The 27,719-nt window shown below is 44.2% G+C and overlaps 1 protein-coding gene across 1 annotated transcript in view; it reads right to left on the bottom strand.

The window, feature by feature from the left end:
- The window catches only part of LOC132396384 (tetraspanin-18-like), a 397,159-nt gene that overhangs the window by 74,125 nt on the left and 295,315 nt on the right, over positions 1 to 27,719 (bottom strand). The window contains exons 2-3 of the mRNA XM_059973909.1: positions 16,789 to 16,838; positions 11,929 to 12,035 (exon numbers count right to left, since the gene is read on the bottom strand). Of these exons, the coding sequence (XP_059829892.1) occupies positions 11,929 to 11,997 (69 nt within the window). The 5' untranslated portion in view covers positions 11,998 to 12,035; positions 16,789 to 16,838. The remainder of the gene's footprint in view (positions 1 to 11,928; positions 12,036 to 16,788; positions 16,839 to 27,719) is intronic.

Genomic DNA, 27,719 nt, shown 5'->3' with positions numbered 1-27,719 from the left:
CTTTGGCAATGATCTTTGCCACTGGCCACAGAAATAGTACCAGAAGTTGGAGCGTGGCAAATATTATTCCTTTGTTCAAGAAAGATAATATAGATAATCCTGGGAATTATAGACCAATGAGTCTTTAATCAGTAGTAGTCAAACTATTGGAGAGGATTCTTAGAGACGGGATTTATGAATATTTGGAGAAGCATGGTTTAATTGTGAGGGGCAGTTCGTGCCTCACAAGCCTGACTGAATTTTTCAAGTGACAAAACAAATAGATGAAGGTATAGAGTTGTGGATGTGGTATATATGGACCTTAGTAAGGCATTGATCAGGTTCCCCATGATAGGCTTATTCAGGGAGTCGGGAGGCATGGGATCAAGGGAAACCTGGCTATATAGATTCAGAAATGGCTTGCCCACAGGAGGCAGAAAGTGGTAGCAGATAGAGCATATTTTGCCTGGACATTGGTGACCAGTGGTGTTCCACAGGGATCTGTTTTGGGACCCCTGTTCTTTGCGATTTTTTATAAATCACTTGGATGAGGAAGTGGAAGGGTGAGTTAGTAAGTTTGTGAATGATATGAAGATTGGTGGTGTTGTGGATGCTGTAGAAGGTTGTTGTAGGTTACAGCGGGACATCGACAGGATGCAGGGCTGGGCTGAGAAGTGACAGGTAGATTTCAAATTGGAAAAGTGTGAAGAGATTCAATTTGGAAAGTCAAAGTTGAAGGCAGAATGCAGGGTGTGTGGCAGGATTCTTAGCAATATCATGGAACAGAGAGATCTTGGGGTCCACATCTATCGTCCCCTCAAAGGTGAGGGATCAGTATGTTTGATAGGGTGTTTAAGAAGGCATGTGGTCTGTTGGACTTAATTAGGGGATTGAGTTCAAGAAGCGTGAGGTAATGCTACAGCATGGAAACATTAGCGAGGGTACAAAAGAGATTTAAAAGAACACTGCCTGGATTAGAAAGCATGTCTTATGAGGAAAGGTTGCGCAAGATAAGGCTTTTTTTTTAGAGCAAATGAGATAGAGAAATGAAGTTATAAAGGCATACAAGATGATAAGGGGCATAAATAGAGTGGACAGAAGTGTCTTTTTCCCAGGCCGTAAATGGATAATGCCAGAGGGCATCATTTTGAGGCAAAAAGAGGGAAGTATAGGGGAGATGCCAGAGGTAGATTTGTCACCTACAGAGTGGTGGGTGCGTGGATGGAATTGCCAGGGTTCCGGCAGCAACAGGGCACCTTGGGTACAATTAACAGACTCTTAGATATCCACGTGGATGAAAGAAAAATGGTGGAATGGTTAGATAGATCTTGTAGTATGTTGAAGGGATTGGCACAACTTCACGGGATGAAGGTTCTGTACTATGCTTCACTGTTCTATGTAGCCACAGCCTTGCTAAGAAAATTAGGGACAGCACTAGATCCAAGGAGAAATATAACAATACAGCAGCAAACCTGAGGACTGGGAGAAGTTTAGATTTTCAGAGAAGAGGGCAAAGTAGTGAAAAATAATCTTGCAGAGAACTGTAAAACTGTAATATTTCCAGAGTTAGATGGGGAGAAAAAGGCAAGAGAAAACAGTCTCCTACGTCATAAATGCAGCAATTTATAATAGCGAATAAAGCAATTAATTAGCAGTGCACTTGGACCAGACCTGATACTGTGAACACAAATTTGTTAAAGGGACATTGTGCTTGACAAATCCGGTGGTATTTCTTTAAAGATATAACTAAAATAATAGATGAAGGAGAGAAATGAATGTGGTGTATTTAGATTTTCACAAGGCTTTCAATAAAGTAAGTGATGAAAATCACCGACCGGAGCTTGGCGTTCAACACAATGATTCCATCCAAACTCATCACCAACCTTCAAGACCTGAGTCACTGTACCCAGCTCTGTACCTTCCTCATCAGCTAATTCAATCAGTAAGCCTCACTGATTGTCCAGTTCCACTCCTCAGGAATGAAAAAGGGCTTGTGACAATAGTGCCGGTAGAAGAACACTTTGGGAAACTAATAATAATTCCATTAGAAGTGCTCGGATGGAGATTCAAGTTGGACTAAGGCCAATTCTGATCACATCTGAAGGGCAAGAGGGAACTGGCAGGCTTGGATTGGGATAGGTTCTCTTCTGGCGAAGTGATGGTTGGTAAATGGGGGGCTTTCAAAAGTGAAACATTGGGAATATAGAATCTATGAGTCTGATTCCCCCATTTTCACTATAAAAATCCAGTCCCTCTGCGCTTCTGCCCCCATCAAGAAGGCCTTAAAGTTTTTAACTTTGTTCTAGGAAGCAAACCCAACCAATAGCCCTCCATTCCACCCTCCTCTGTCGGGCAGAGCTGGTTCTCCCCGCATCAATTTCTCTTTTGGCTGCTCCCACTTTCTCCAATGTCCAGGTGTACCCACGGCAACAGCTGTGCCTGCCTTTTTGTTGACTGCATGGAACAGTCCATGTTCCAGGCCTAGTGTGGAAAGGCACCCCAACTTTTTCTGTAGTACGTTGTTGACTGCATTGGTGCTGCTTCCTGCACCCATGCTGAGTTCATCAATTTCAGCAACTTTGCCTGCAGCTTTCACCCTGTACTCAAATTTACTTGAACAAACTCTGAAACCTCTTTCCCCTTCCTTGAATTCTCTAGCTCCATCTCTTGAGAAAGCTATCTGCTGACATCTTATACAAACCTACTGACTCCCACAGTGATTTTGACTGTACTTCTTCCCAATGTGTCACTTGTAAAAATGCTATTCCCTATTGTCAGTTTCTCCATTTCTGCTGCATCTGCTCTCAGGATGAGGCTTTCCTTTCCAAAACATCAGAGATCCTCCTTTTCCAAATAATGGTGTTTCCCTTCCACCACCATTGATACAGGCCTCACCCTCATTTCCTCCATTTCCTGTATAGCTGCTGTCACCCCATCCTCCATGGTAACAGGGTGTTGGATCCGACTGTTTAATTTTTAGACTAGACTCTGCTATTTTCTTTGCAGTGTTAAAATTAATTATCTGCTTGTATTTTATATAATTGCTTATATACAAGTAACCACTTATTATGCTTTCTAGTGGCTAAATTGACTAACACTGGTGTGGTTCTTGGAAGCTTCTTTACATTATTTGAATAAGAACCATTTCATTGGTTAACTCTTATCTACAAACTTGAATGGAATTTTCCATATCTATGTAGTAGAAAAGAACTGTTCCCTGCTAACACCATCTTCTAAGTAACTTTGTCTATAAGCTTCTGCTGCTGTTTCCTTTGTAATATCAAGGCTTAATAAAACAATTGTGAAGCGACAAATTTTGTGCCTCTTTCCTGACTTCTGAAAGAACCCTGGATTAAAACATTAGAATCCAACAGAATCGGCAAAGGATGGTTACGAACAGTCGGCCTTCCTTATCAGTGGGGGATTGGTTCCGGTACCCCCCGCGGATACCAAAATTCACGGATGCTCAAATCCCTTGTTTAGCAGGTATCAGCGCGGTGGTCTTTAGGACCCAGTGGAACCCCGGACTTTATTTAACATGTCTCCGTGCAGTGGACATTAGGACCTGGCGGCGCAGCTCTGAATCCGCAGTGTTTCTGTTCAGGAAAATAATCACGATCGCGATTGGAAATAAGGTGGAAGTAATAACGCGATCGGAAAGAGGTGAAATGTCATCGTTCATTGGAAAAGCATTAGGCTACAGTCGGTCAACGATTGGAACAATTTTAATGGAGCATGTGAAAGGCCCTGCCCCGATGAAAGTTACAATTGTTACTAAGCAACGCAGTGGTTAAATTATTGAAATACGTATGTTTCTTAAGTGTTTTATATGCATAGAAAGGTAAAATATATACTAAGAAAAATGTTTGACTAACTGACTCTAAATAATACCGGATGTACCTGTTCCGACTTCAAATCCGACTTAAAGACGGACTCATGAATGGAACTCATTCATAACCCGGGGACTGCCTGTACTTTAAATAATCTCTATATTATTTATAATACCTAATAGAATGTAAATGCTAAGTAAATAGTTGTTATACTGTATTGTTTAGGGAATAATGACAAGAAAAAATAGTCTGTACATGCTCAAGCAATGAGTGCTGGAGAGAGAACTTTTGGGTTTTCCTGATCCGCAGCTGGTTGAATCCATGCAGACGGAATCCACGGATAAGGAGAGCTGACTGTACTTGGAACAATTGCAGACAAAGATGATTCTTTAGCATGCGACAAAAAGGTTAAGAACTTCCCCTGTTCCAAACTGTCTGAGAGATAATTAGTTCTGGCTTCAATATCTTCAGATGGGAGTTAGAAGAAAGGAACAGCTAAGTTACTATTTTGAAAAAAAAATAAGATTTGTAAAAAGAAATGCAAGCCTGTAGAGCCACATAGGCAGGCCAGTAGAATACAGGTTAAATAGGCAGGCTGGTAGAATGCAGGTTAAATAGGCAGGCCGGTAGAGTGCAGGTTAAATAGGTAGGCCGGTAGAGTGCAGGTTAAATAGGCAGACCGGTAGAGTGCAGGTTAAATAGACAGACCGGTAGAATGCAGGTTAAATAGGCAGGCCGGTAGAGTGCAGGTTAAATAGGCAGGCCGGTAGAGTGCAGGTTAAATAGGCAGACCGGTAGAGTGCAGGTTAAATAGGCAGGCCGGTAGAGTGCAGGTTAAATAGGCAGACCGGTAGAATGCAGGTTAAATAGGCAGGCCGGTAGAATGCAGGTTAAATAGGCAGGCCGGTAGAGTGCAGGTTAAATAGGCAGACCGGTAGAGTGCAGGTTAAATAGGCAGGCCGGTAGAGTGCAGGTTAAATAGGCAGACCGGTAGAGTGCAGGTTAAATAGGCAGGCCGGCAGAGTGCAGGTTAAATAGGCAGACCGGTAGAGTGCAGGTTAAATAGGCAGGCCGGTAGAGTGCAGGTTAAATAGGCAGACCGGTAGAGTGCAGGTTAAATAGGCAGACCGGTAGAATACAGGTTAAATAGGCAGGCCGGTAGAGTGCAGGTTAAATAGGCAGGCCGGTAGAATGCAGGTTAAATAGGCAGGCCGGTAGAATGCAGGTTAAATAGGCAGGCCGGTAGAGTGCAGGTTAAATAGGCAGGCCGGTAGAGTGCAGGTTAAATAGGCAGACCGGTAGAGTGCAGGTTAAATAGGCAGACCGGTAGAGTGCAGGTTAAATCGGCAGGCCGGTAGAATGCAGGTTAAATAGGCAGGCCGGTAGAGTGCAGGTTAAATAGGCAGGCCGGTAGAGTGCAGGTTAAATAGGCAGGCTGGTAGAATGCAGGTTAAATAGGCAGACCGATAGAGTGCAGGTTAAATAGGCAGGCCGGTAGAGTGCAGGTTAAATAGGCAGACCGGTAGAGTGCAGGTTAAATAGGCAGACCGGTAGAATGTAAAAAAAAATCATACAAGCAGCAAGGCACGGATAAAAAAATTAAATATTGCAAGTGAGTAGAATGCATGAGAATAATTAAATATGTTCAAGCTACTGGAGCACAGATTTAAATACGTACAAGCACATGCACCAGTGGAGTGTGTGAGAAAACTTTAAATTTCAGTTGCAATCTATTAATACTTTGAGATTGCAGTCAAAGCAGCAACAGTGCATATGAATTAAGATCAAACCAAAACAATGGCCAAAGTAGTGAAACCAACTAAGAGCTCTTACCTAAATAAAACATCTCAGTTTGATAAAATTAATAAAAAAACATCCGAAGTTTATCAACATTGTAATTTTATTAATATCCAGAAAATGGCTGCTAGTGATTTAGTATTAAGACTGTGTGGTCAGTTTGATCGAACGTGTGAGTGAATGAAAGTGTTCATGGGACAAATAAAGACTTTTACTAGTTGAAAGAATGACAAAACTTGCAATGAACTACAGGAGAGCATGATAGAGACAGTAAAAAGGCAAAAAAGCAAATCTTCGCATTAACTGAACAAGCAAATGAACAATATGGTAATTCTATTGTATGGAGTTTCTGGTAAATTTGAGGGCAGGGTGGAAGTTGGAGGCAAAGTGAATGAAGGCAACAGGTTCAGCACGAGTGCAGGAAGCAGCACCAATGCAGATGTCAATGTAGCATGGGAAAAGAGCGAGACGGTCACCTCAGCTTTTTCTTTTCAGTCCTGCCAAAGGGTCTCAGCCCAAAACATCAACTGTTCTTTTTTCCATGGATGCTGGCTGGCCTGCTGAGTTCCTTCAGCATTTTGTGTGTATTGCTTGGATTTCCAGCACCTGCCGATTTTCTCTTGTTTGCTATGGCATTTCCTATGGTCTTATGTAGCATCAGAGGAACTCCAAACAAGAAAACTAAAGTACATCTATTCAAGGTGGTAACGGGGCATCCTACGCCACTGCCAGGAGCTCTCGATCTCAGAGCAGCTGATACACTCATTATGGCAGAAAGTTTCATTGACTATTCTGTGAAATCTATTGTGTGTTGAGATACAGTCTGTTTCTCAACAGGTCTCTGCTGCTTGCAGTGATCCAACAGAAGGAGGACACACCATGATTCCTGGCTAGTGGGTCCTGAGTAAAGATCCACTGGGAGGCTGGCTGGAAAGGTTTATCATGACCAACTCAGTGGTGAAAGCAGAAGGCAAAAGTAGTGGATACACACCGGCCTCTACAAGAGAGCTAAAGTGCTACCGACGAAGACAACAAGCACCGTGCTAGTAACCTCTGACTCAGTGCCTACGCTGCTGGGCTACAGTGAACAAATCACTAATCAGTCAGGAGTCTTCAACCAAGTCAACGACTACTGGACATTACGAAGTTTATACTAACATTATTTGTTGTTATATTTTACCAATTTTTCAACTTACGACAAATACTAATGATCGTACTAATAATCACAGCTTACATCTTTTTACTTGTATAAGTATCATCAATAGAATAGTTCAAATCGTCTGTGTGCCTACTAATCTGCCTAACCATGACATAGCCTATGAACACAATGAAAAGTATATATCCATTGATACTTTCTAACCTAAGTTGTTTTTTGATTATTTTATATTTAATATACATACCACACATTTTTCTGCCTCTGATTTTGCAGATGTAACAATTCTATATTGTGTGATTTAGAATCAAAGTGGACATTGTTGGATTAGACTGTTCGTGATTTTCTTTGCAGTTTAACAATTAATTATCTGCTTGTACTTTATTTCATTACTTATATAAAGAACAGTTTATTATGCTTCCTATTGGTTATATTGATATAATACTGGTATGATTCTGGAATTTTCTGCATAGTTTGAATAAGAGCTATCCTATTAGTTAATTCTTACCTACAAATCTGAATGGAAGTTTCCGTATCTATGTAGTATAAAATACTGGCCAGTAGTATTGTGGTATCAGCACTGGATTTCGAGGCAAATAGTCCTGAGTTCAAATCCGGCCAGCTCCTTGCACACTTACACTTTCCATCGTGCTAGGTTGAGTGTCGAGTTAACAACTTGGCCTCATAGAGAAAAAGGTCAACTGCTATGGAGATTTCAGAAATGCTGCCACAAGGTATGAAAAGGAACAACAAATGTAGCATAGAAGCTGTTCCATGCTGGGCACCATCTTCTTAGCATCTTAGTCTCTTTGTCTATAAGCTTCTACTCCTGTTTTCTTTGTTCTATCAATGCTTAATGAAACAATTGTGAAGCAACACATTTTGTGCCTCTTTCCTGACTTCTGAAAGAACCTTGGTTTAAAATATCAGAATCTAACAATGGATAGAGACCCCTTGTCTTTACCACAAGCCTTCGAATTGAGCACAGCATCCCCCGTAGCTTCTACCAACGTCAAAGAGACCCTACTACTAAGCACCCCTTTCCCTCCCCGCCGACCCCCCAACTTTGCACTTTCTGTAGGGATTGCTCATTGCATTCCCTTGTCCAGCAGCTCGAGTATTCATTCCCTGCTGTGCGGGCACGTGGTTGCTACAGAGTGTGCTATTTACAAAATGCAGAGCAGTTATTCACCAAGACCCCTTGGATTTGCAGCACTATCACCAAGAGGGACAAGAGCAGCAAGGTGGGTAGGAACACCATCCAAGCAGGTCCCTCTCCAAGCAGTACGTCACCGCCTTGGAAATGCAGCAAATCCAAATCACTGTTTCTTCAGCATCATAGGACTGAAATGCTTCTCCAGTTTGATAAGATGGGTTCTTGACCTCACAATCTGCCTTATTGTTCACCTGTACTGCACTTTCTCCGTAGCCATTACATTTTATTCTGCATTCTGTAATTTTTTACCTTGGTCTACCCCAATATACTTTGTAATGATCCAATCTGTATGAATGTTATGCAAGACAAGCTTTTCACTGAATCTCAGTGCATGTGTTAATAGTATACCGACTCCAATTCCAATACCAAGAGCAGGCGTAGTCTAACGTAAATGGTCAGTGAGTGAATCCACTGTTCCGTGGGGGCAGCAACTTTCAGTCCAGGATGAATATAAGCTGCCAACCCTCGTTATCTACAGAGGCCACACCAGAGCACTCTGAGCTGGGGAAGTCAGGCTGACACTTACAACCATGTTCTTAGCTCTTACACTTAAAGCCTGTGTACCACCCCTGGTCTCGGCACTTCGGGCCTCACCAGCGCCCCCGCCGGAAATCGTGTCTCCCCTTCAAGATCGTCCGGGGCATCTACTAACAGGGCTTCTCCCGTCGGCACTCCTGGGAATCTGGGGGTCCCCATCACTAGGGCTACCTCCCCGGGTAGGATCACCTTGGGCCTCGCCTGCGTACACCACACCGTCCCTCGCTTACACTCCGGGTCCAGCCCTTGGGGAGCAACCCCTTCTTCGAACACCGCTCGAAACACTGGATGCACCAAGAGGGTCTCCAGAAAGTCTTCCCCCCCTTTCTCCTTACAAGCTCCCAGGAGCCATCGCACAACTGGGGAGTTAGTCCCCACCAGGAGGGCAGCACCACCGGTTTCCACTGGGTCAGGACACACCAACACCAACGTCTCAATAGCTTCCGACACTCCCACATCGCCCTCCGAGAACTCCAGTCTCACTGATAGGTACCCATCATACGGGTAGTCACCCTCGCTCACACCCCAAATCTGCAGGGCGTCAAATGGGGTTACGGGCAAGTGCTTTAGATATTTGTTGTAGAAAGACCGGTACAATAAGGTCACCTGCGATCCCGTATCAAGAACAGCTTTTGCGGAAACTCCCTCTATCCGTAGACCCACACTGGCACGGGGTCCTACCAGCCCATCCAGAATAGAGGCGTGGGCACCCGGTGGTCTTCCGGCTGATCTCTGGGAATGTGTTCCTCCAGAGGCTCCAGTCCGTTCCCTCACTGAGCCTCTCCTAAGTTTCCTGACACCTCTCCCTTCTCAACCGCAGGAGGGCTTGCCCTCCACGGGACTCCTTGTCTCTCACAATCCCACCTAAAATGTCCCTCCTCTCCACAGCTATAGCACACCCTCGGCCTTCCACAGTCCCGCCTGAAATGCCCCTCTTTCCCACAATTAAAGTACACGCTGCCCGCCGCCCCTCCTCTCCCAGGACGGCTCCCGCTCCCAACCCACTGCACAGGCCGCCCCCGGGAGTGAGTACCTTCCCTGTTCTTCCCCTCCAGAGGGGGGGGGGGTCCCTACTCCCCTGGGGATTTTCAGTCCTCCACCCAGCCACCACTTCCTGTATCGCTGAGGATCGCTCCCGGTGGCCCGAGCCCCTTTTCTGCCCCAACGCTCTCTCTTCCTCCCGCACCTCTCTGATCAATAGACAATAGGTGCAGAAGTAGACCATTCAGCCCTTCGAGCCTGCACCGCCATTCTGAGATCATGGCTGATCATCTACTATCAATACCTGGTTCCTGCCTTGTCCCCATATCCCTTGATTCCCCATCCATAAGATACCTATCTAGCTCCTTCTTGAAAGCATCCAGAGAATTGACCTCCGCTACCTTCCGAGGCAGTGCATTCCAGACCCCCACAACTCTCTGGGAGAAGAAGTTTTTCCTTAACTCTGTCCTAAATGACCTACCCCTTATTCTCAAAACATGCCCTCTGGTACTGGACTCTCCCAGCATCTGGAACATATTTTCTGCCTCTATCTTGTCCAATCCCTTAATAATCTTATATGTTGCAATCAGGTCCCCTCTCAATCTCCTTAATTCCAGCATGTACAGCGTGTACGAGCGTGATCAGTTACCCGAAGGATGGAGGGGGCCCTTTCTATAAGCCTGCCAGATAGTCCACGCCACCTTGTCCTCCTCCAGAGAGCCACTGAATATCTGACTCATCCTCACGATAGCCACGTCAGTCGCCTTCACTACCCCCCGGCGCTGCAGCCCCGAGAACATCCCCTCCATCCTAAATATGTACTCGGAGAGCTTTTCCCCTCTCCATTGTTTCAGGCGTTGGAACTCTGCTAAAAGCAGCTAGGGTTCCCCTGACAACCCAAACGCTCCCTCCAAAACTTCTATGCATTCCTCCACTGAAACCCCAGGCTTTTCAGCTTTCAACTCCCAGACTGTTTTGGCTGCCAAACCCCTCAAACTTCCCACCAATCTGAGCCTGGCCACTCCTCTAATATCAAAGACGTATGCTCGATCCAGGTCTCATAGTCCACTTTCCCGTCCGGAGTAGGCTTGGCTCCGGAGAACACCCCCAGCTTCAGCCGTGGCCTCTCGGCCACTCCCACCAGGGAGTTAGTGCGGCTGCCAGCTCTGAGGCTTCCACCCTCCCTAGGGGGGGTGGGACTAGTCACGCCTTCCACCTCCGACCCCCCCCCCCTTTACTAGTGACGGGCACCTCTCTGGGGGCCACCCCTAGCTCTAACCCCTCCTCCGGTGTCTCCTCATCCTCACCCTCGGAGAGAGTGTGGAGCCCCCACGGCCCCTCCTCCCCCGGAACACTGACCGTCGCCGGCAGTTCCAATATCATGACGTCAGCACTCGTACGAACCAACACCCAGATAGACTCTACCTCTTTACCACACCGTCTAGCTACCAATTCTACCTGCTGCATACCTTTTACCAAACTTAACCCCCGCACTAACGCGTCTCCCGAAACTCGAAAATCCACTCCGCTCACTATACAGGCATACTGAACCGGTACATCTTCCAACTTGCACCAGTTAACAATCCTATCTCTGTCCATCTCCGCTCTGCTGCCTGCGCGATTCCACAGCCCCTGACAATCCAATCCTGGACGAGCCCCCACAAATGTAACACTTACCCAACAGGCTGGTATATGTCTAGGGGAAAAGGAGATCCAGCCACTCACCAACCCACCTCCCGTGCACGCAGGTGCTGTGAGAATCGAGTTTATGCCGCACGCACACACACAATATCAAACTCACACCAGATACCGTTATGGAATACACTTTAAAGATTTTGCTAAAACTAAAAGAGTACTATGCAATACTGTATATATGAAAGAAAAGTAAATAAAGTAAAAGGCACCAACTTATCAAAGTTCAGTCAGTTTAGTGCACATTGTTGGAGCTCAACCATCAAACCATTCGACCCCTCATCACTTGCCTCCGACCTCCACATCCTCGCACCTGGGACCACCCCCGGTGGTCAACCGAGCAGCGCAGCGCACATCCACCTTCCTCGGCGTCTCCTTCCCGCCTCCCCTGAAAACACCGCAAAACCCCCAAGCTCCCAGCCTCACTAGACAAAATAACATTCCCCATTGGTTAAAAAATGAATACAATCCCCATATCAGCAAGTCCAAAGCTAAACAACTGCGAGAGAAACACTTATCAAACATAAAAGATTCCTACTCCAGCAAACCAAGGATGCCATTTTGATTAACATACACAGTACATTGTACACCTGAGATCAACAATAGCTGTTTTTTAGACTAAGAGCTGGATGGCTAGATAAATTGAGTTTAAACGTGACTCCATGCTGCCCAATCCTATCGCCTCGCGGACACAAGGCTTGCTCTCTGCTCTGTAGTGGGTACTTTCTCACAAGTGTACTTACAGAAATCAGAACACTGAAAACGATTGTCACTTTTTTCATACATTCAAAGCGACCCATCTTAATAGTCATTGGGTGATGCCTTTAGTCACTGTAAAGAGCGTCTGGACCTGTTGGAAACCAAACAGAGGCACAATTATCCTTCGAGTATCAAACCCTGATTGGCCTGTTGAACACATCACCTCAGTAAAAACAGAAAATACCAGAAAAACTCAGCAGTTTAGTCTGCAAAGTTAACATTACAGGTGAACCAAACCACTTATCCTGATGAATGGACTTTGACCTGGAATGTTGTCACTGTTTATTTTCCTGCAGATGCTGCCTGACCTGCTGGGCATTTCCAGCAGTTTCTGTTTGTGTTTTACTTTCTCAACATCTACAGTTTCTCAGTTTTAATTTCATCTTAACTTTGCCAAAACTAAGTAGATGATTTGGCCTGATTCAAATGTAGAACGTGCTCCCTGGAGATAGTTTGCAATGGTTCTGAGGGGTTGTCACTTATAGACAAGTTGCAGCAACATAAAGGGGCAGAGACTGCTTTCTCCATAGCAGATGACGGTCTGTGATATTCTGTGGCCACGAGCAGGACATCCTGAACTGGAGCTGCTCACCTTCAGTGTTGGAACAGCTAACATGAGCAAGTAGATCATGGGAATGCTGTTTAAGTCTAGACCAAATCAATTGTCAAGGATCCACCAGAACTTCCTTTCATATCATGTATGTACTGTACATGAGGCACTGAAAGGACTAGATAGAGTGGGCATGAAGAGAATGTTTCTAATAGTGGGAGGGCACAGCCTCAGTATATAAGGACATCCCTTTAGAGCAGAGATGAGAAGGATTTTCTTTAGCCAGAGGGTGGTTAATCTGTGGAACTCATTGCAACATATGGCTGTGGAGGCCACGTCATTGAGTATATTGAAAGCATAGGTTCTAGATTAGTTAAGGCAGCAAAGGTTATAAGAAGGAGGCAGGAGAATGGGGTTAAAAGGGAAAACAAATCAGCCATGATCAAATGGCGGTGCAGCCTTGTTGGACCAAATGTAGTAATTCTGCTTCCATGTCTTATGATGTTCTGGTCTCAAAAAGACAACCTTTATTATAGTAAAGATCCCCACTGTCCAGCCCATGCCATCCCTCACAGCTACCATTGGCAGGAGGTACAGAGGCTTAAGGTGCCACATTACCAGGTTCTGGAACATCTACTGACCTTTAACCAGTCAGTTCTTGAATCAACCCGTACAACTCTAACCACTGGAATGTAATGTTTAATCTACTACAATAGCAATCTGACAACAACTTTGATCAATTGGCACTAAGATGGAGTTTGTTTTAATTGATTCTAATTGTGATCTTTCATGTCAAAATTGTGCACAATTTATGTTTTACTTGTGAATGTAGCTTCCATGATGTGTGGTGCTGCTGCACCTGTACTCACGTGTGCTTACATATATGACTTTGACATGTCTACACTATCGCATGCATACCCGTTAGCATGAGGCCACTCTTACATTCTGGTTCCTGTCCAGTAAACCATCTCTGAGCTGTCTGGATCTAAATACCTCGTTAGTTAGGTGGACAAATATTGTACATAATTCTCCAAATATGGTCTCATCAATGTGCTCTGTAACTAAGTCATAACCACCCACTTTTGCATTCCATTTCCCTTGCAATTTATTCCGACAACCTGTTAACATTCCAAATTAATTGCAGAGCTGACACACTGCGTAGATAGTGTGCAGAGAACGCAGATCACTCTGCACTACTTTCCTTTCCTGCCAAGACAGACAATACCAATTCTTCTATGTTACATTTTCATTTACTGGACTTTTACCTATCCTTTTACCTATCCACATCTAGGCATGGGCTAATAAGCAGCCAGAAGTATTCCTGCATCAAGAAATTACCATCTCCAACAAGAGAGAGTCCATTTATTCTCAATATTCAATGGCACAACCATTACTTATTGCCTCATCGTGCTTTCTGGGGTGGGGAGGGGGGAGGTCACCATTGCTCGGAATCTCGGGCAAACCAGCCAATTACTTCTACAAGAGCAGGTATATGGCTGGATATACTAAGGAAGGTGCCTTATCTCCTGATACTCCAAAGTTTTCCCAGGTAAAAGGGTCATCAGGAAAATTCTCCAATTCCCTAGCTGAAAGCAGCTTCTACAATAATAAAAACATCAGCCAGGATTCAAGAGACCAACTGTTTTGATTGACATACACTAGCTCGCAGTAACCATTCATTCTTTCCAAAATGAGTGCAGTGGATGCCACTTACAAAATGCACTGCAGTTACACACCTAGACTAACCTAATTACACGCTCATAGCTTGCAGATCTATCCTGACAACAACAAATGCTAGGTGCTTGAAAACACCATCATCTACAGGCTCACTTACACACCATTTTGACTTGGAAACAATGTGGCGCTGGAAGAATGATGACTCTCGCAGGTTGCCCCCAGCGTATCCTTGGACTGTGTTTGTTGTTAATGTATTTCACTGTATGTTTTCACTTACATGTGACTAATCTCTATTTTTATAAATATATTATCGGTCCTTTATCATTCCTAGGTCATTGTAGCATCAAATGTGTTGAAGAAACCGTTCAGGGCAGTTTCACTAATTGTGTACATGAATTCCACATTCAATGCATTGAGCAGAAGCTCTTTGGTAGCACCATCCAATTGGTCCCACTCTCCTACTCTAAGCCCAGAGCCCTGCAGCATTTTCCACCAGCAACACCAGCAATTAGTAGACTCACAGTCCTAATATCTGCTGCATGCAATACAATCTCCTCACATCGCTTCTGTTTCTTGCATCAACAATGCTAAATACGGCCAACCGGACTGCTTGTGGAGAAGCTGGAAATATTGAGCAACTCAGCAGGTCAGGCAGCATCTAAGGAGGGGAATAAAAAATCAACGTTTCAGGCTGAGACCCTTCATCAGGACTGGAAAGAAAGGGTACAGAAGCCAGTATGAGAAAGTAGGGGAAGGGGAAGAGGCACAAGTTGGCAGTTGACAGGTAAAACAGCTGTGAGGAGGTTGGTGGATGGTGGGAAAGAGGGTACGATTCGAGAATCTGGGAGAGGATACAGGTGGAAATTGTAAAGGGCAGAGAAGGAGGAATCTAGTAGGAGAGGACAGTGGACCAAGGAAGGGGCAGGGGAACCAGCAGGTGGTGATGGGCAAGTGAAAAGAGAAGGGTTGAGAGGGGTACCAGAGTGGGGAATGGGAAAGAAAGAACAGGGGGAAGGGAGAAATGATCAGGTTAGAAATGTTCATGCCTTTAAATTGCAGGGTACCCAAATGGAATATGAAGTGTTGCTTCTCCAACGTGAGCTTGGCCTCATCATGGCAGAGTAGAGGAAGCCATGGACAGACATAGCAGAATGGGAATAGGAAGTCAAATTGAAATGGATGGGCACAAGGAGATCCCCTATACATCATCTGTCAGCTTCCCCTTCTCCCCCATTATTCCATGACTTGCTGCATGCTTTCTGCATCTAGTGAGGCTTTATAAATGTTAGTTAGACCACAGCAGAAGGTTTGTGTGCGGTGGTCACCCCACCTGAGGGAAGTGCAAAGGAGATTCACCAGGCCGTTACCTGGAGTAGAACATTTCACTTACTGTATGAGGAGAGTCTGGAGAGGTTGTGTCTGTTTTCCTTGAATTAGTGGGGGCTGAGAGGGCAGAGGGGTGGCTTGAAGCAGATGTATAACACAATGAAAAGAAAGGGTGCATAGTGGGAAACCTTTGTTTTATAGCAGACCTTTATAAAGCTAAAAGGCATGGTTTTAAGGGAAGGGGTAAGTGAGAGAGGGGAACGGAGAAGCTTGTTTTCACCCAGAGGGTGGTTCATGTCTGGACCACTCTACCTGAGCAGGTGGCGGAGGCAGAAGCTTCACCACATTTAACAAGTACAGAAGGCCTTTACCAAGTGCTGGTAAATAGAATTAGTGTGGAGGGTACAATGGATATCGAGGGTCCAGAGGCTGTATAACTGTGCTGTATGACTCTGAATAACACTAAGTATATACATGTCTATTAAACAGCTAAGCTAAAATATGTAGTACAAAAATAGCAGAAATAAAAATGTCGTGAGGTAGTGTTCATGGGTTCAATGCTCATTTAGAGATCGGATGGCTGAGGGGAAGAAGTTGTTCCTGAATCACTGAGTGTGTGCCTACAGGCTTCTGTACCTCCTTCCCAATGGTAACAGTGTGAAGAGGCATGTCCTGGCTGGTGAGGATCCTTAATGATGGCCACCACCTTCCCAAGGCACCATTCCTTGAAGATGTCTTGGATACTATGGAGGTTGGTACCCATGACGGAGCTGACTAATTTTACAAGTTTCTGCAACTTATTTCGATCTTGTGCAGTAGCCCCCACCACCACCACCCCCATACCAGACGGTGGTGCAGCCAGTATATGTACTGTATATTTGTATATCTATTTTATCTTTTTGTGTACAAACAGTTCTGACATACATCTTGCTGTGACTGTTACATTGCTTATTTGGGGAGCATCGATAGCACTTGAAAGGATTCAGACCGACTGACCGCTGGTGAACATTATCACTCTCAAGGGTTTAGTCTATGGTCCGGTGTACCTGCCTTATCTGGGTTTAAGTTATTCACTTTCCTACCAATTGGGTTTTCACGATGAAAAGGAAATGGTGTGTGATTCACTTTTTATTCACTTGACATTTGTACTTCGTTTATCAGAATCACTTGGATTTAATTTGTTTCTAGCTTGACTGAGTTTGTTGTCCTTTAGTAGTTGAGTGCTGTAGGGGAACAGCAGAAAAAAACATGTTACCTTCTACATCCTTCTTCAAACTCCACAAAGTCCTACCTTGTGTAGATCCGATCACAGTACTGCATTAATTTCTTAAAATTTGGTTCCTAGGGATCAAACAGATTGTCAAAGCATTAGAATTTCATACAATGCTCAAGTAAGAAATCCACAGTAACACCATCCTGAGGAGATTGAATACAGCAGAGCTTTATCATACACAAAATCCAAAAGCTCAGATACATGGAATCAGCATCATTGTGGTTATCAAAGGCCTTCTGCAGCATAACTCAAGCATCTAACTAGAAGTGTGACAATAAATCTCAGCTGACTTTCCAGTGAAAAGTTAAGGGAGTATTGCACCATCCTGCCTTTTGGATGGGAAGTTGTCGCAGTCAAATCACATCCATCTGCTTTGTGCAGACAATGCAAAATGGGGTCGCCTTGGTAGCATGGCGGTTAGTGCGACGCTGTTATAGCTCGGGGCGGAGTTCAGAGTTCAATCCCGGCTTCCACTGTAAGCAAGTTTGCGTGTTTGTTTCTCATGTGTGCATGGGTTTTCCCACAATCCAAACAAAGACTAGTTAGTAGATTAACTGGTCCCGTGATTATTCGTGGGTTAAATCAGTGGTTTGCTGGTTGGTGTGGCTCAAAGGGCTGGAAGACCTGGTCCCACGCTGTATCTCTAAATAAAATAAACAAGCAACTTGCATTGAACTGTTTGCAAAAGAGCAGGGAAGTACTCCCAGCACTGGTCAATACTTACTCCTCAACTAAACTTAATACATCCAACAAACTGACCATATCTTACTGGTGATAAAGGATCATTGACCTGAAACACTGACTCTTTCTCTTTCCAAAGTTAAGGACTGACCTGCTGAATTTATCCAGCAGTTTCTTCTGTTTGTATGCTGGATTTCCAGCATCTGCATTTTAAATCACTTCAGTGTTCATGCACAAAATTGCTGCTTCTTTCCCAACAATAGAACATGGATTACATATCTCAAACTGCTAGCTTAGCTGAAAAGCATTGCAGAAAGACTGTCAGTTTCATTTCCCCAGTGCCTTGAGATGCCTACCGTAAGCGCTCATGGTTGGTGGCAGGTACGAGGATAGGGACGTCCTGGCCTTTAACTATCATGTGCTGTTTTAACAGGTGGATTACTGAGGTTATCATCATTTTGATGAAGGCTCCTTGACCTAAAACGCTGTCTTTTGTTTTTCTCCAGTTCACTTGAACAGACATAAAACCACTTAGGTTCAGAGCAGGTAATCTGATCCTCAAATCACAAATGTTTCTCTGTCCACTGCACCAGTGCTAAAACCTTTTAACGAGATCTGAAAAATGGCAAAAATGAGGGGGTAATATTGTCAAATGAAGGAAATTTAATGTGATTCAGGTAAAAAAAATGTGTGTGAGTATGTGTGAGTGTGCGTGTGTGCACGCGCTCGTGTGTGTGTGCGTGTGCATATGCACACAAGTGTACATGTCACTGTGGCCTCTGTGCCATTTCTGAATCGTGAGCAAATGAGTGACATTTTGAGGAGCCACTTTGTGTTTTCCAGGCACTGCTCTGAGCAATCGGCTCATTATTGCAGTAAGGCTCCACAGAAGGAACAGACTTTGCAACACACTTCCTTTAAAGGTCACCATCATTGATATCAGAGGAAAAGGTCATCTGAGAAATTGACTGAATCTCCCCGAGTTTGCCTTTGCCCTTTGTTATTCTTAAATCCTGTTTAAAGGTTTCATTTTCTTACACCAGAAACATATTCACGCATTATCACATTTTTGGATTATAATGCAAAAGATTTACTCGTGCATTATCTACCCATTCCCATGAGCAGATTTCACATCCAATTTGATCTGGTGTATTTCCAGCAGAATTAAATCCCAACGCTGTCCCTCCCTAAAGTTAAACAAAACAAACTGCTGTATGCTACGTTGCAAATATTAAATATTCAGTAATCTTTTGAAAAGGTCACAAACTCTTATTGCACATAATTCAGTGACACTGGCCACAGGTTCTAATTTCTCCAACAAATACATCACAACTTGTCAAACTTGTCAAATCCAGTTCAAGATTGCTTAATGCCATTTCCAGTACACAAGTATAAAGGAGAACAAAATAATTGTTACTCCAGATGCGATGCAGCACAAAAAATTAGAATATGATAAAGAACATAATAATAAAATCACAAAAAATATAAATATATAAGATAGCTTAGATACATTGATTGTATGTCCAGAGTGACACCAGCTATAGGAGTACATAAGGTGACTCTGACAGGAAATGAATATTGGTGGTTGTGTGGGGATGTGAAGTGGTGGGTTAATGGGTGAAGGTGCTGATCAGCCTTACTGCTTGGGGAAAATAATTGTTTTTGAGTCTGGTGGTCCTGTCATGGATGCCATGTAACCTCCTCCCTGATGGGAGTGGGAGAAAGAGTCCAGGAGCAGGGTGGGTGGGATCTTTCATGATGTTACTGGCCTTTTTCTGGCCCCTTGCTGTACTTATGTCCTTGATGGTGGATAGGCTGCTGTCGGCAATACGTTGGACAGTTGTAGAGCCTTCCTGTCTACTCTAAGTTCAAAGTAAAATTTATTATCAGAGTGTATTCATGTCACCACATACAATCCTGAGATTCTTTTTTCTGTGGGCAAACTTGGCAAATTTATAGAACAGTAACTGTAAGCTGTATACATCAGGAACTGCAAACATAAACAAACTGTGCAAATGTAGATATAAATAAATAACAATAAATAACAAGCATGAAATAATATAACAAAGTTCTTAAATAAGTGTAGTTATCCTCTTTTGTACAGGAGCCTGGTGGCTGAGGGAAAGAAAGTAGCTATTCTTGACCTAGTGATGTGAGTCCTGAGGCTCCTGTACCGTCCACCTGGTGGCAGCAGTGAGAAAAGAGCAGGGCCTGCGTGGTGAGGATCTTTGATAGTGAACACTGCTTTTCTATGGCAACTTTTCATGTGGATGTGCTCAGTGGTTGGGAAGGTTTTACCTGTGATGTACTGGGACAAATCCACTACCTTCTGCAGGATTTTCCGCTCAAGGACATTGGTGTTCCCAACCAGGCCATAATGCAGCTGGTCAGCACACTTTCCACAAAATATCTATAGAAGTTTGCCAAGGATTTCAATGACATGCTGAACCTCTACTGACTCTTGAGGAAGTAGAGGCGCTGTCGTGCTTTCTTCACAATTGTATTTATATGTTTGGTCCAGGACAGGTCCTCTGAGATAGTGATACCCAGGAATTTAAAGTTACTGACTCTCCCCACCTCTGATCCTCCAATGATTTCTGCCTCATGGATCTGATTTCCCTCTCCTGAAATCTACAATCTGTGCCTTGGTCTGACTGACATTGAGTGAGAGGCTGTTGTTATTACAGCACTCAGCCATGTTTTCAATCCCCCTCCTGTATGCTGATTCATCACCACCTTTGATACGTCCCACAGCTGCAAACGTATATTGTGTTGGAGCAGTACTTAGCCACACAGACACAGGGGTAAAGCAAGTAGAGTGGGGGGCTAAGCTCACGTGCTTGTGGTGCTCCTGTGCTGATGGAGATTGTGGAGATGTTTTTGCCAATTCTAACTGACTGGGACCAGAAATTGAGGAAATTCAGGATCCAATTGCACAAGGGGGTATTGAGGCCAAGGTCTTAGAGCTTATTGATTAGTTTTGAGGGGATGATGGTGTTAAATACTGAGCTGTTATCGATAAAGAGCTGTATGCATCTTTATTGTCCAGATGTTCCAGGGTTGTGTGAAGAGCCAACAAGATGGCGTCTGCTGTAGACCTGTTGCTTCAGTAGGCGAATCGGAGTGGATCCAAGTCACCACTCAGACAGAAGCTGATATGCTTCAACACCAGCCTCTCAAAACCTTTCATCGTTGTGTATGTAATTGCCACTGGGCGACAGTCATTGAGACAGGTTACCATGTTTTTCTTCGGCACCGGTACGACTGAAGCCTGCTTGAAGCAGGTGGGTACCTGGAGCGAGCGGATGAAGATATCCATGAAGACACCGGCCAGTCGGTCAGCACAGATCTTCAGTACTCGGCCAGGTACTCCATCCAGACCGGATGCTTTCCTTGGATTCATTCTCTTGAAGGCAGTGTGCACGTCATCTTCAGGTACTGAGACCAAAGGATCACCAGGAGACAGGGGGGTGTGCGATGGTTCCTCCCTGTTCTGGTGGTCAAAGTGCACATGGGAGGATTGAGCTCACCTGGAAGTGAAGCTTTGCTGCCCCTTTTGTCACAAGATTTAACCTTGTAAGGAGGTTATGGCATTCAAACCCTGCCACAACTGCCCAGCATCCCTCGTTGTTTCCAGTCTAGTCCAGAGTCTCCACTTCACCCGAGAGATGCTTTCCGGAGACCATACCTGCACCTCTTGTAGCATTCTTAATCTCCAGACTTGAATGCCTCTGACCTGGCTCTCAGCAGATTCCAGATTTCATTGTTCATCCAGGGCTTCTGATTGAGGAAAACCCTGGACGATTTTGTGGGGACACAGTCATCTTCAGCTATTTTACTGGAGTTTGTAATGACCCTGTGTAGTTGTTTGGGTCCTCAGGTGAGTGCAGCAACTACAATGCAGTTTCCGTACCATGCAGTGATGTAGCATGTTTGAATGCTCTCTACAGCACATCTGTAGAAGGTTGCATTGATGTGCATACTCCAGCTCTCCTCAGCCTCATCAGCAAGTTGGTGAACCTTCTTGATTGTGTGGGACCTTGAGAGACGTGCATTTCTAGGAGTCTGAAGCTGCTCATCGTTTCTACCACTGTGCAAAGAAGGGTGTGTGTGGTGCGAGTTCTCCTGAGGTAGATAACCACCCCCCTTGTCATTGTGGAAGAGGTAATTTTCCTGGTATAGCCTTCCTCTTCCCCTCTGAGGGCCATCATTGTTTAGAGCATCAGGAAAGGAGGTGTCACTAGTAGTCAACGCTGTTTTTCCTTGCGTGAATAGTACTGCTGTAATATAATGAGCTTAAAATTTTTCTGTTCAACAATATTATGTGAAATCTTTGATTTTAATCCCACACAAAGAAAACAGAAATACCTGAATTCAGTTTGCACATGAATAAACTAGTTGCGTTCGGAGATTTTGGGGAAACCATCTACCTCTCGTCACAGAGTTATTGGTCATTGCATGTTTAATGTTCCCAGTTTTGACCAAGAATCTTCGAGAACACTTCTATCCCACTCTTATAAGTCTACTGAATAGTCCCCTTGTACAATAATGGACCTCGCAACCTACCTCTTGTAGCCTTGCATATTATTGTCTTTCTGCATTTGTATTTTTTCTGCAACTGTTACATTTTATTCTGCATTCCGTGATTGCTCATTCCTTGCACTACCTCGATGTACTGATATAATGAAATAATCTGTATGAATGGCATGAGAAACATTGTTTTTCACTGTCCCTCAGAACATGAGATCAATAACTTACCAATTATTTTTAACTGTTTCTTTCTCCACAGGTGTCACCTGGCCTTCAAAAGATTCAAATATTTTCCAGTTTTAGATCTTGTCTCCAGCATCTGCAGTATTTTTAACATTTTCGTTCATGGGTTTAATGTTGTTGGGCTCACTATTGGTGAAGTGGCCCTTGACCATTGTCTGTGAGTCAAGGCAGTTGACTACAGCTCACTCACAACCAGACCAACAAACAAGGCCAGAATGCCCCAATGCGTCTTGAATCCTGGCAAATTTTCACTGTCACTCCAATCTTGCTTTCAACTTTGCACCCAGCTTGCTTTGACAGATCGAAAGCCACTAATGTGTGAACATCAGAGACTTCCTGCTTATCACCAGGAACCAGCAGTGGCAGCCAATTGAGACGAAAATAAATCTTCAAATAAGATCACAGCAGGCAAAACCCTGCCAGGATCCTTCAGTCATATTTTAACATTTAAAAGCCTGCCTCTCGGCAGATTAGAAGTAACTTCTGTGTGAGGCAACACTGAATAAGGATATCAGTAACTGTGACTCTTAGAATCAATCAAAGAAAGTGAGAACACTTAGAGCCCAGAGTTGTTTCACTGCCTGCCTATAATTTATGCCTGTTCTCGCTATACAGACAACTTCGGGGGAAGACAGAGGAAGTTGTATCTCAGGGTATTTTGAAGAGGCAGTACTTCGAATCTTCATCAATCTTCACTTGCAACAGCCCACCTGCTTCATGCACTATTGTAAAAGAGCTCTGTCTCTTCCCTGTGTGGTTCAGACCTGCATTTACAAAAGAACATCAAGCTCACATGCAGAAAAGAGCAAGGGTAGGAAAGGGTGATTGTCCCTGGAATTCCCACTTGACCAGTGGTGCTCTGAGTTCTGCTTTATAAATGTCTGAGTGCTTCCACAGCAATAAAATCATTCTGGTAGTCAGCAAAACTTTATATCACCCACTTCACCATGTGTTTTTTCTTCCATCTAACCATTAGGGATTAAATAATGCAGGTCACAAAATCTACCCTTCAATCAAAATATAAACAAACTTCAACAAACTGCCACAACAATAGCATTTTTTCCTTCAGGGAGTTTAGAATTAGAATATAATTGTCTCATGTGCCAAGATCCAATGAAGAGTTTACTTTGGTCAGATTATTGCATAGAACAAAACAGGTGGGCAGATTAGCAAAGTGTTGAAAGCCATTTTGATCAGATGATGGAGGGGTTTAGAGGGTTATGAGCCAAGGCAGGTGCGTGGGACGGGGTAGGAGCAAGGCCCCGCTCCCATGCTCTATGATTCTAAGGTGTTACAGCGACGAAGAAAGTGCAGTGTGGGTGAACAGCAAAAGATAGAACAAGGTTGTGAGGTCAAAGATTCCATCTTGTCATAATAGTCTTATCACAGTGGGGGAGAATCTGTCCTTGAGCTTGGTGCACATGCTTTCAGGTTTTTAGATCTTCAGCCTAATAGGAGAGGGACTGGTGCTATACTGTATTAGGAACATGAAGCACCCAGCCTTCCCAAACTCCACAGCGTTAATGTAGGCAGGAGCACTGCACCAACACCTTTCCTGAAATCAATGACTAGTTCTTTTGTTGACATTGAGGGAATGGATGTGGCCACCGAGCTCTCTGTCTCCTTCCTGAACTACAACTCTTGGTTATTTGTGACATGACGCAGTGTGGTGGTAACATCTGCAAACGCAGATGGAGTTAGAGCCGAGCTCAGAGCAGACAAATCTTTAAGGTATCCTGCACGGATTTCCTGTACTGCCAATCCTTGAAGGTTTCTCAAGAACTTAACTTCATCACAGCTCTCACTTTGGTTCTTATTAAGGACCACTGCTGAAGTAAAATTCTTGAGAAAACCTCAAGGATTGGCAGTAATATTAGTTAATAAACATGAAACTACAGAGGTTCATCTCCCATGTATCTCCTCATCCCAGACAGAAATATTCAAAGGTAGATGGACAGGTTTCTGGACATAAGGGTTCCAGGGGGATATGGGGATAAGACCAAGAGACCATAAGAGGTAGGAGCAAATTAGGCTATTCAGCCTATCAAGTCTATGCTGCCAGTCATGGCTGATTCATTATTCCCTCCATTCTCCTGCCCTCTCTCTGTAAACTTTGACACCCTTACTAATTAAGAACCTATTAATCTCCACTTTAAAGTTATTCAGTGACTTAGCCTCCATATCAATCTGTGGCAATAAATTCCACAGATTCAGCACCCTCTGGCTAAAGAAATTCTTCCTCATTTCTGTTCTAAAGGAATGCCTGTGTCTTCTGAGGCAGTGACTTCTGGTCTTGGAATCGCTCACTATCCTCTTCACGTCCATTCTATCTTGACCTTTCAACACTTCATAAGTTTCAATAAACTCCAGCTAGTACAGGCTCAAGTTCATCAAAAACTCCTCATACATTAACCCTTTCATTCCCAGGATCATTCTCGTGAACCTTCTCTGGACTCTCTACATGCCAGTGATAGAAATTCACCACACCTAAAATCTCTTGCAATGTTTTGCTCGTGCGAAGCAGTGGTAAGTCCATAATAGCAGCAACTTTTACAGCAACAGTGTCACCCTTTCTGCGGAGATGCAGCGGTGGAGAAAGCCTTAAGCCAACATTGCCTGATTATCAGCTCGAGTTGTCTGCTATTAAGTCCTTGAAAAGTATGTGGAATGTAATAAGTGCTCAGTTTTGGATGCACTGGTGACAAGTATGTCATTCAGGTAAACAAAAAGAAAATCTGAATCGTTTAAGAGAGTCCATTAGTCACTGGAAAGTCTGTGTTGCACTTTTCACCCTAAATGGCATGCACTCAAACTCAAGTAGTTTGGGGTTATAACAGCAGTTTTGGGAACGACCTCAGTGCATACAGACTTCTGATGGTAACCCCTGACCAAGTCCACTTTGGAATAAATTACCTTGCCAAAATATCTTGAATATGGGGGACCACGTAACGATCAGGCATGGTGCCCTCATTAAGGTGACGGTAATCACTGCATGGACGGAAACCACCATCAGAGGGGTGAAGCCCAACCTGCGTACAATGCTAATCCTTTCCAATCCAAATTTAGCCTTTACACTGGCCAGCTTTCCTGAGCGCTGTCTGGGCACAGACTGGTGAGCCACTTGTGGAAATGTGGTGCTCATCCCCTGCTTTGTGACTGTAGTGGAAAATGTGGGCTCGGTGAGGTTTGGGGATTCACCCAGCAGGCGAGTGAATTCACACGTGGTGATGCATGCGCTAGACAGAGTCATCGAGGGGAAATACTGGGGGTACAGGGTAATGACCAAAGTCCTTTGCATCTACGAACTGGCAGTTCTTAAGATCAACTAACAGACATAGGAAATCCACACCTAGAAGAGGTCTAGCAACTCTAGCGAAGATGAAGTCCCATGTGTGGTGTTGTCCGCTGAAGCAGAACATCAGGTGCAGTGTCTCAGAAGTCCAGGTCCTATTGGATCCAGCAATGGCTGATGCCAGCAGCACACTCACTTGAGCGCCCGTGCAGCACACAAAGGGTGTCCATAATGACCAGCAGATGACCCTGGCAGCTGTAACCCAGTGTTCACAGACCTCTAACGTCCTGATGCTCTGGAACTATCTAATATGCATGGCGGTCAGCACTCTTTGGCGTTCACGCTGAAGTGTGTGTGGTAAAAACATCGACTGGGCATAGTCTGGTTTGGAGCCGTAGGCGTGAGCCTGTCGGGAGCTCTACTGACAGGGCTTATGAAGGGAAGAGAAACAATGCACTTCTGCCTAGATGTGTGTAGACTACTGGCCATTTTAACAAACTTCCTAGAGTCCTTTATGGGTCATTAGTGAGGGCTGTGTGAACTGGATCAGGCATTTGCTGCATGAAGAGTTCTTCAACAATACAACAAGGATGATGATTGCCCAGGAGAGACAGCATGTGGTCCATTACTTCTAAAGGTCTAGTGTCTGACAAGGAGACCAATTGTTTGACCCACAAAAACTCAGACAATCCAAAAGTCTGTAGTAGGTGAGTTTTCAGAGTGAAATATTTATCACCTGCAGTGATGTCTTCTGATTGACTCATCTCTCTGGCTATAGTGGAACTACTTAATGATGCTACGACACAGTAAAATTTAGTATTGTTGGCAGTAATTTCTTGCAGCGTGAACTGGGCTACTGCTTGTGTAAACCACGTGCTATCATGCTGCTCCTGAAACTCCAGCAGCTGCAAAGTTGGTCGACGTGTCGTTGAGTAACTCTGGAATTGTCTGAGAACGTCAGGATCACTAATGTATGGTTTTGTGAATAAAGCATGTGAGAGTCACTTTATATGCTTAACAAAAGTCTCAGCCCTTTCCTTCCATTCCGAACAAGCCAAAAACAGTTGCTTTACATGGGCGCTATTACATCAGCCACCATCTCTTACCGTGAATACAATGACTCCGTGATGGTGTTTGTGAATTAGGTTGAACAGTTTCAATTGTGAACAATATGTGTTACCTGTCACCCATTATATTACCCTACACCGTATTTCATCTGTCACTTCTTTGTCCATTCTCCTAATCTTCTAAGATCTTTTGCAAGATGCCTGATTCCTCAACACTACCTACTCCTCCACCTATCTTTGTATAGTCTGCAAATTGGTCACATAGCCATCAATTCCATCATCCAAAACATTGACATACAGCATAAAAAAATCATTTCCAAACATTGACCCCTGCAGAACACAGCCAGTCATCAGTAGCCATCCAGAAAAGTCCCCATTTATTTCCAATCGTTCCCTCCTGCATTCAACCATTTTTCTATCCATGGGGTCTAAAGGCTTTCTGAAAATCCAAATCAACAACATCCACTGATTCTCCTTTGTCTACCCTGCCTGTTATTTACCCAAAGAATTCCAGAAGACCGTAAGACCATGAGATATAAGAGCAGAATAGGCCACTCGGCCCACCGAGCCTGCTCTGCCATGCCAACCATGGGCTGACCCAATTCTTCCAGTCATCCCCACTCCCCTGCCTTCACCCCATACCCTTTGATGCCCTGGCTAATCAAGAACCTATCTATCTCTGCCTTAAATACACCCAATGACTTGGCCTCCACAGCCACTCGTGGCAACAAATTCCACAGATTTACCACCCTCTGACATGAAGTAATTTCTCTGCATCTCAATTCTATAAGGTGTCCTTCAATCCTGAAGTCATGATCTCTTGTCCTAGAATCCCCTACCATGTGAAATAACTTTGCCATATCTAATCTGTTCAGGCCTTTTAACATTCAAAGTGTTTTTATGAAATTCCCCCCTCATTCTCCGTAACTCCAAGGAATACAACTGCCAGAGGTTCCTCATATGCTAACCTTTTAATTCCTGGAATCATTCTCCTGAATCTTCTCTGAGCCCTCTACAATATCAGTATATCTTTTCTAAAATAAGGAGCCCAAAACTGCACACAATACTCCTAGTGTGGTCTTACGGTGTCTTAAAGAGCCTCGACATCACATCCCTGCTCTTATATTCTATACCTC

This window comes from Hypanus sabinus, chromosome 7 (genome assembly GCF_030144855.1).
Source record: "Hypanus sabinus isolate sHypSab1 chromosome 7, sHypSab1.hap1, whole genome shotgun sequence".
Classification (NCBI taxonomy): Eukaryota; Metazoa; Chordata; class Chondrichthyes; order Myliobatiformes; family Dasyatidae; genus Hypanus; species Hypanus sabinus.
The sequence above is the reverse complement of the archived record's forward strand: the minus strand, read 5'-3'. Positions and strand labels throughout refer to the sequence as shown.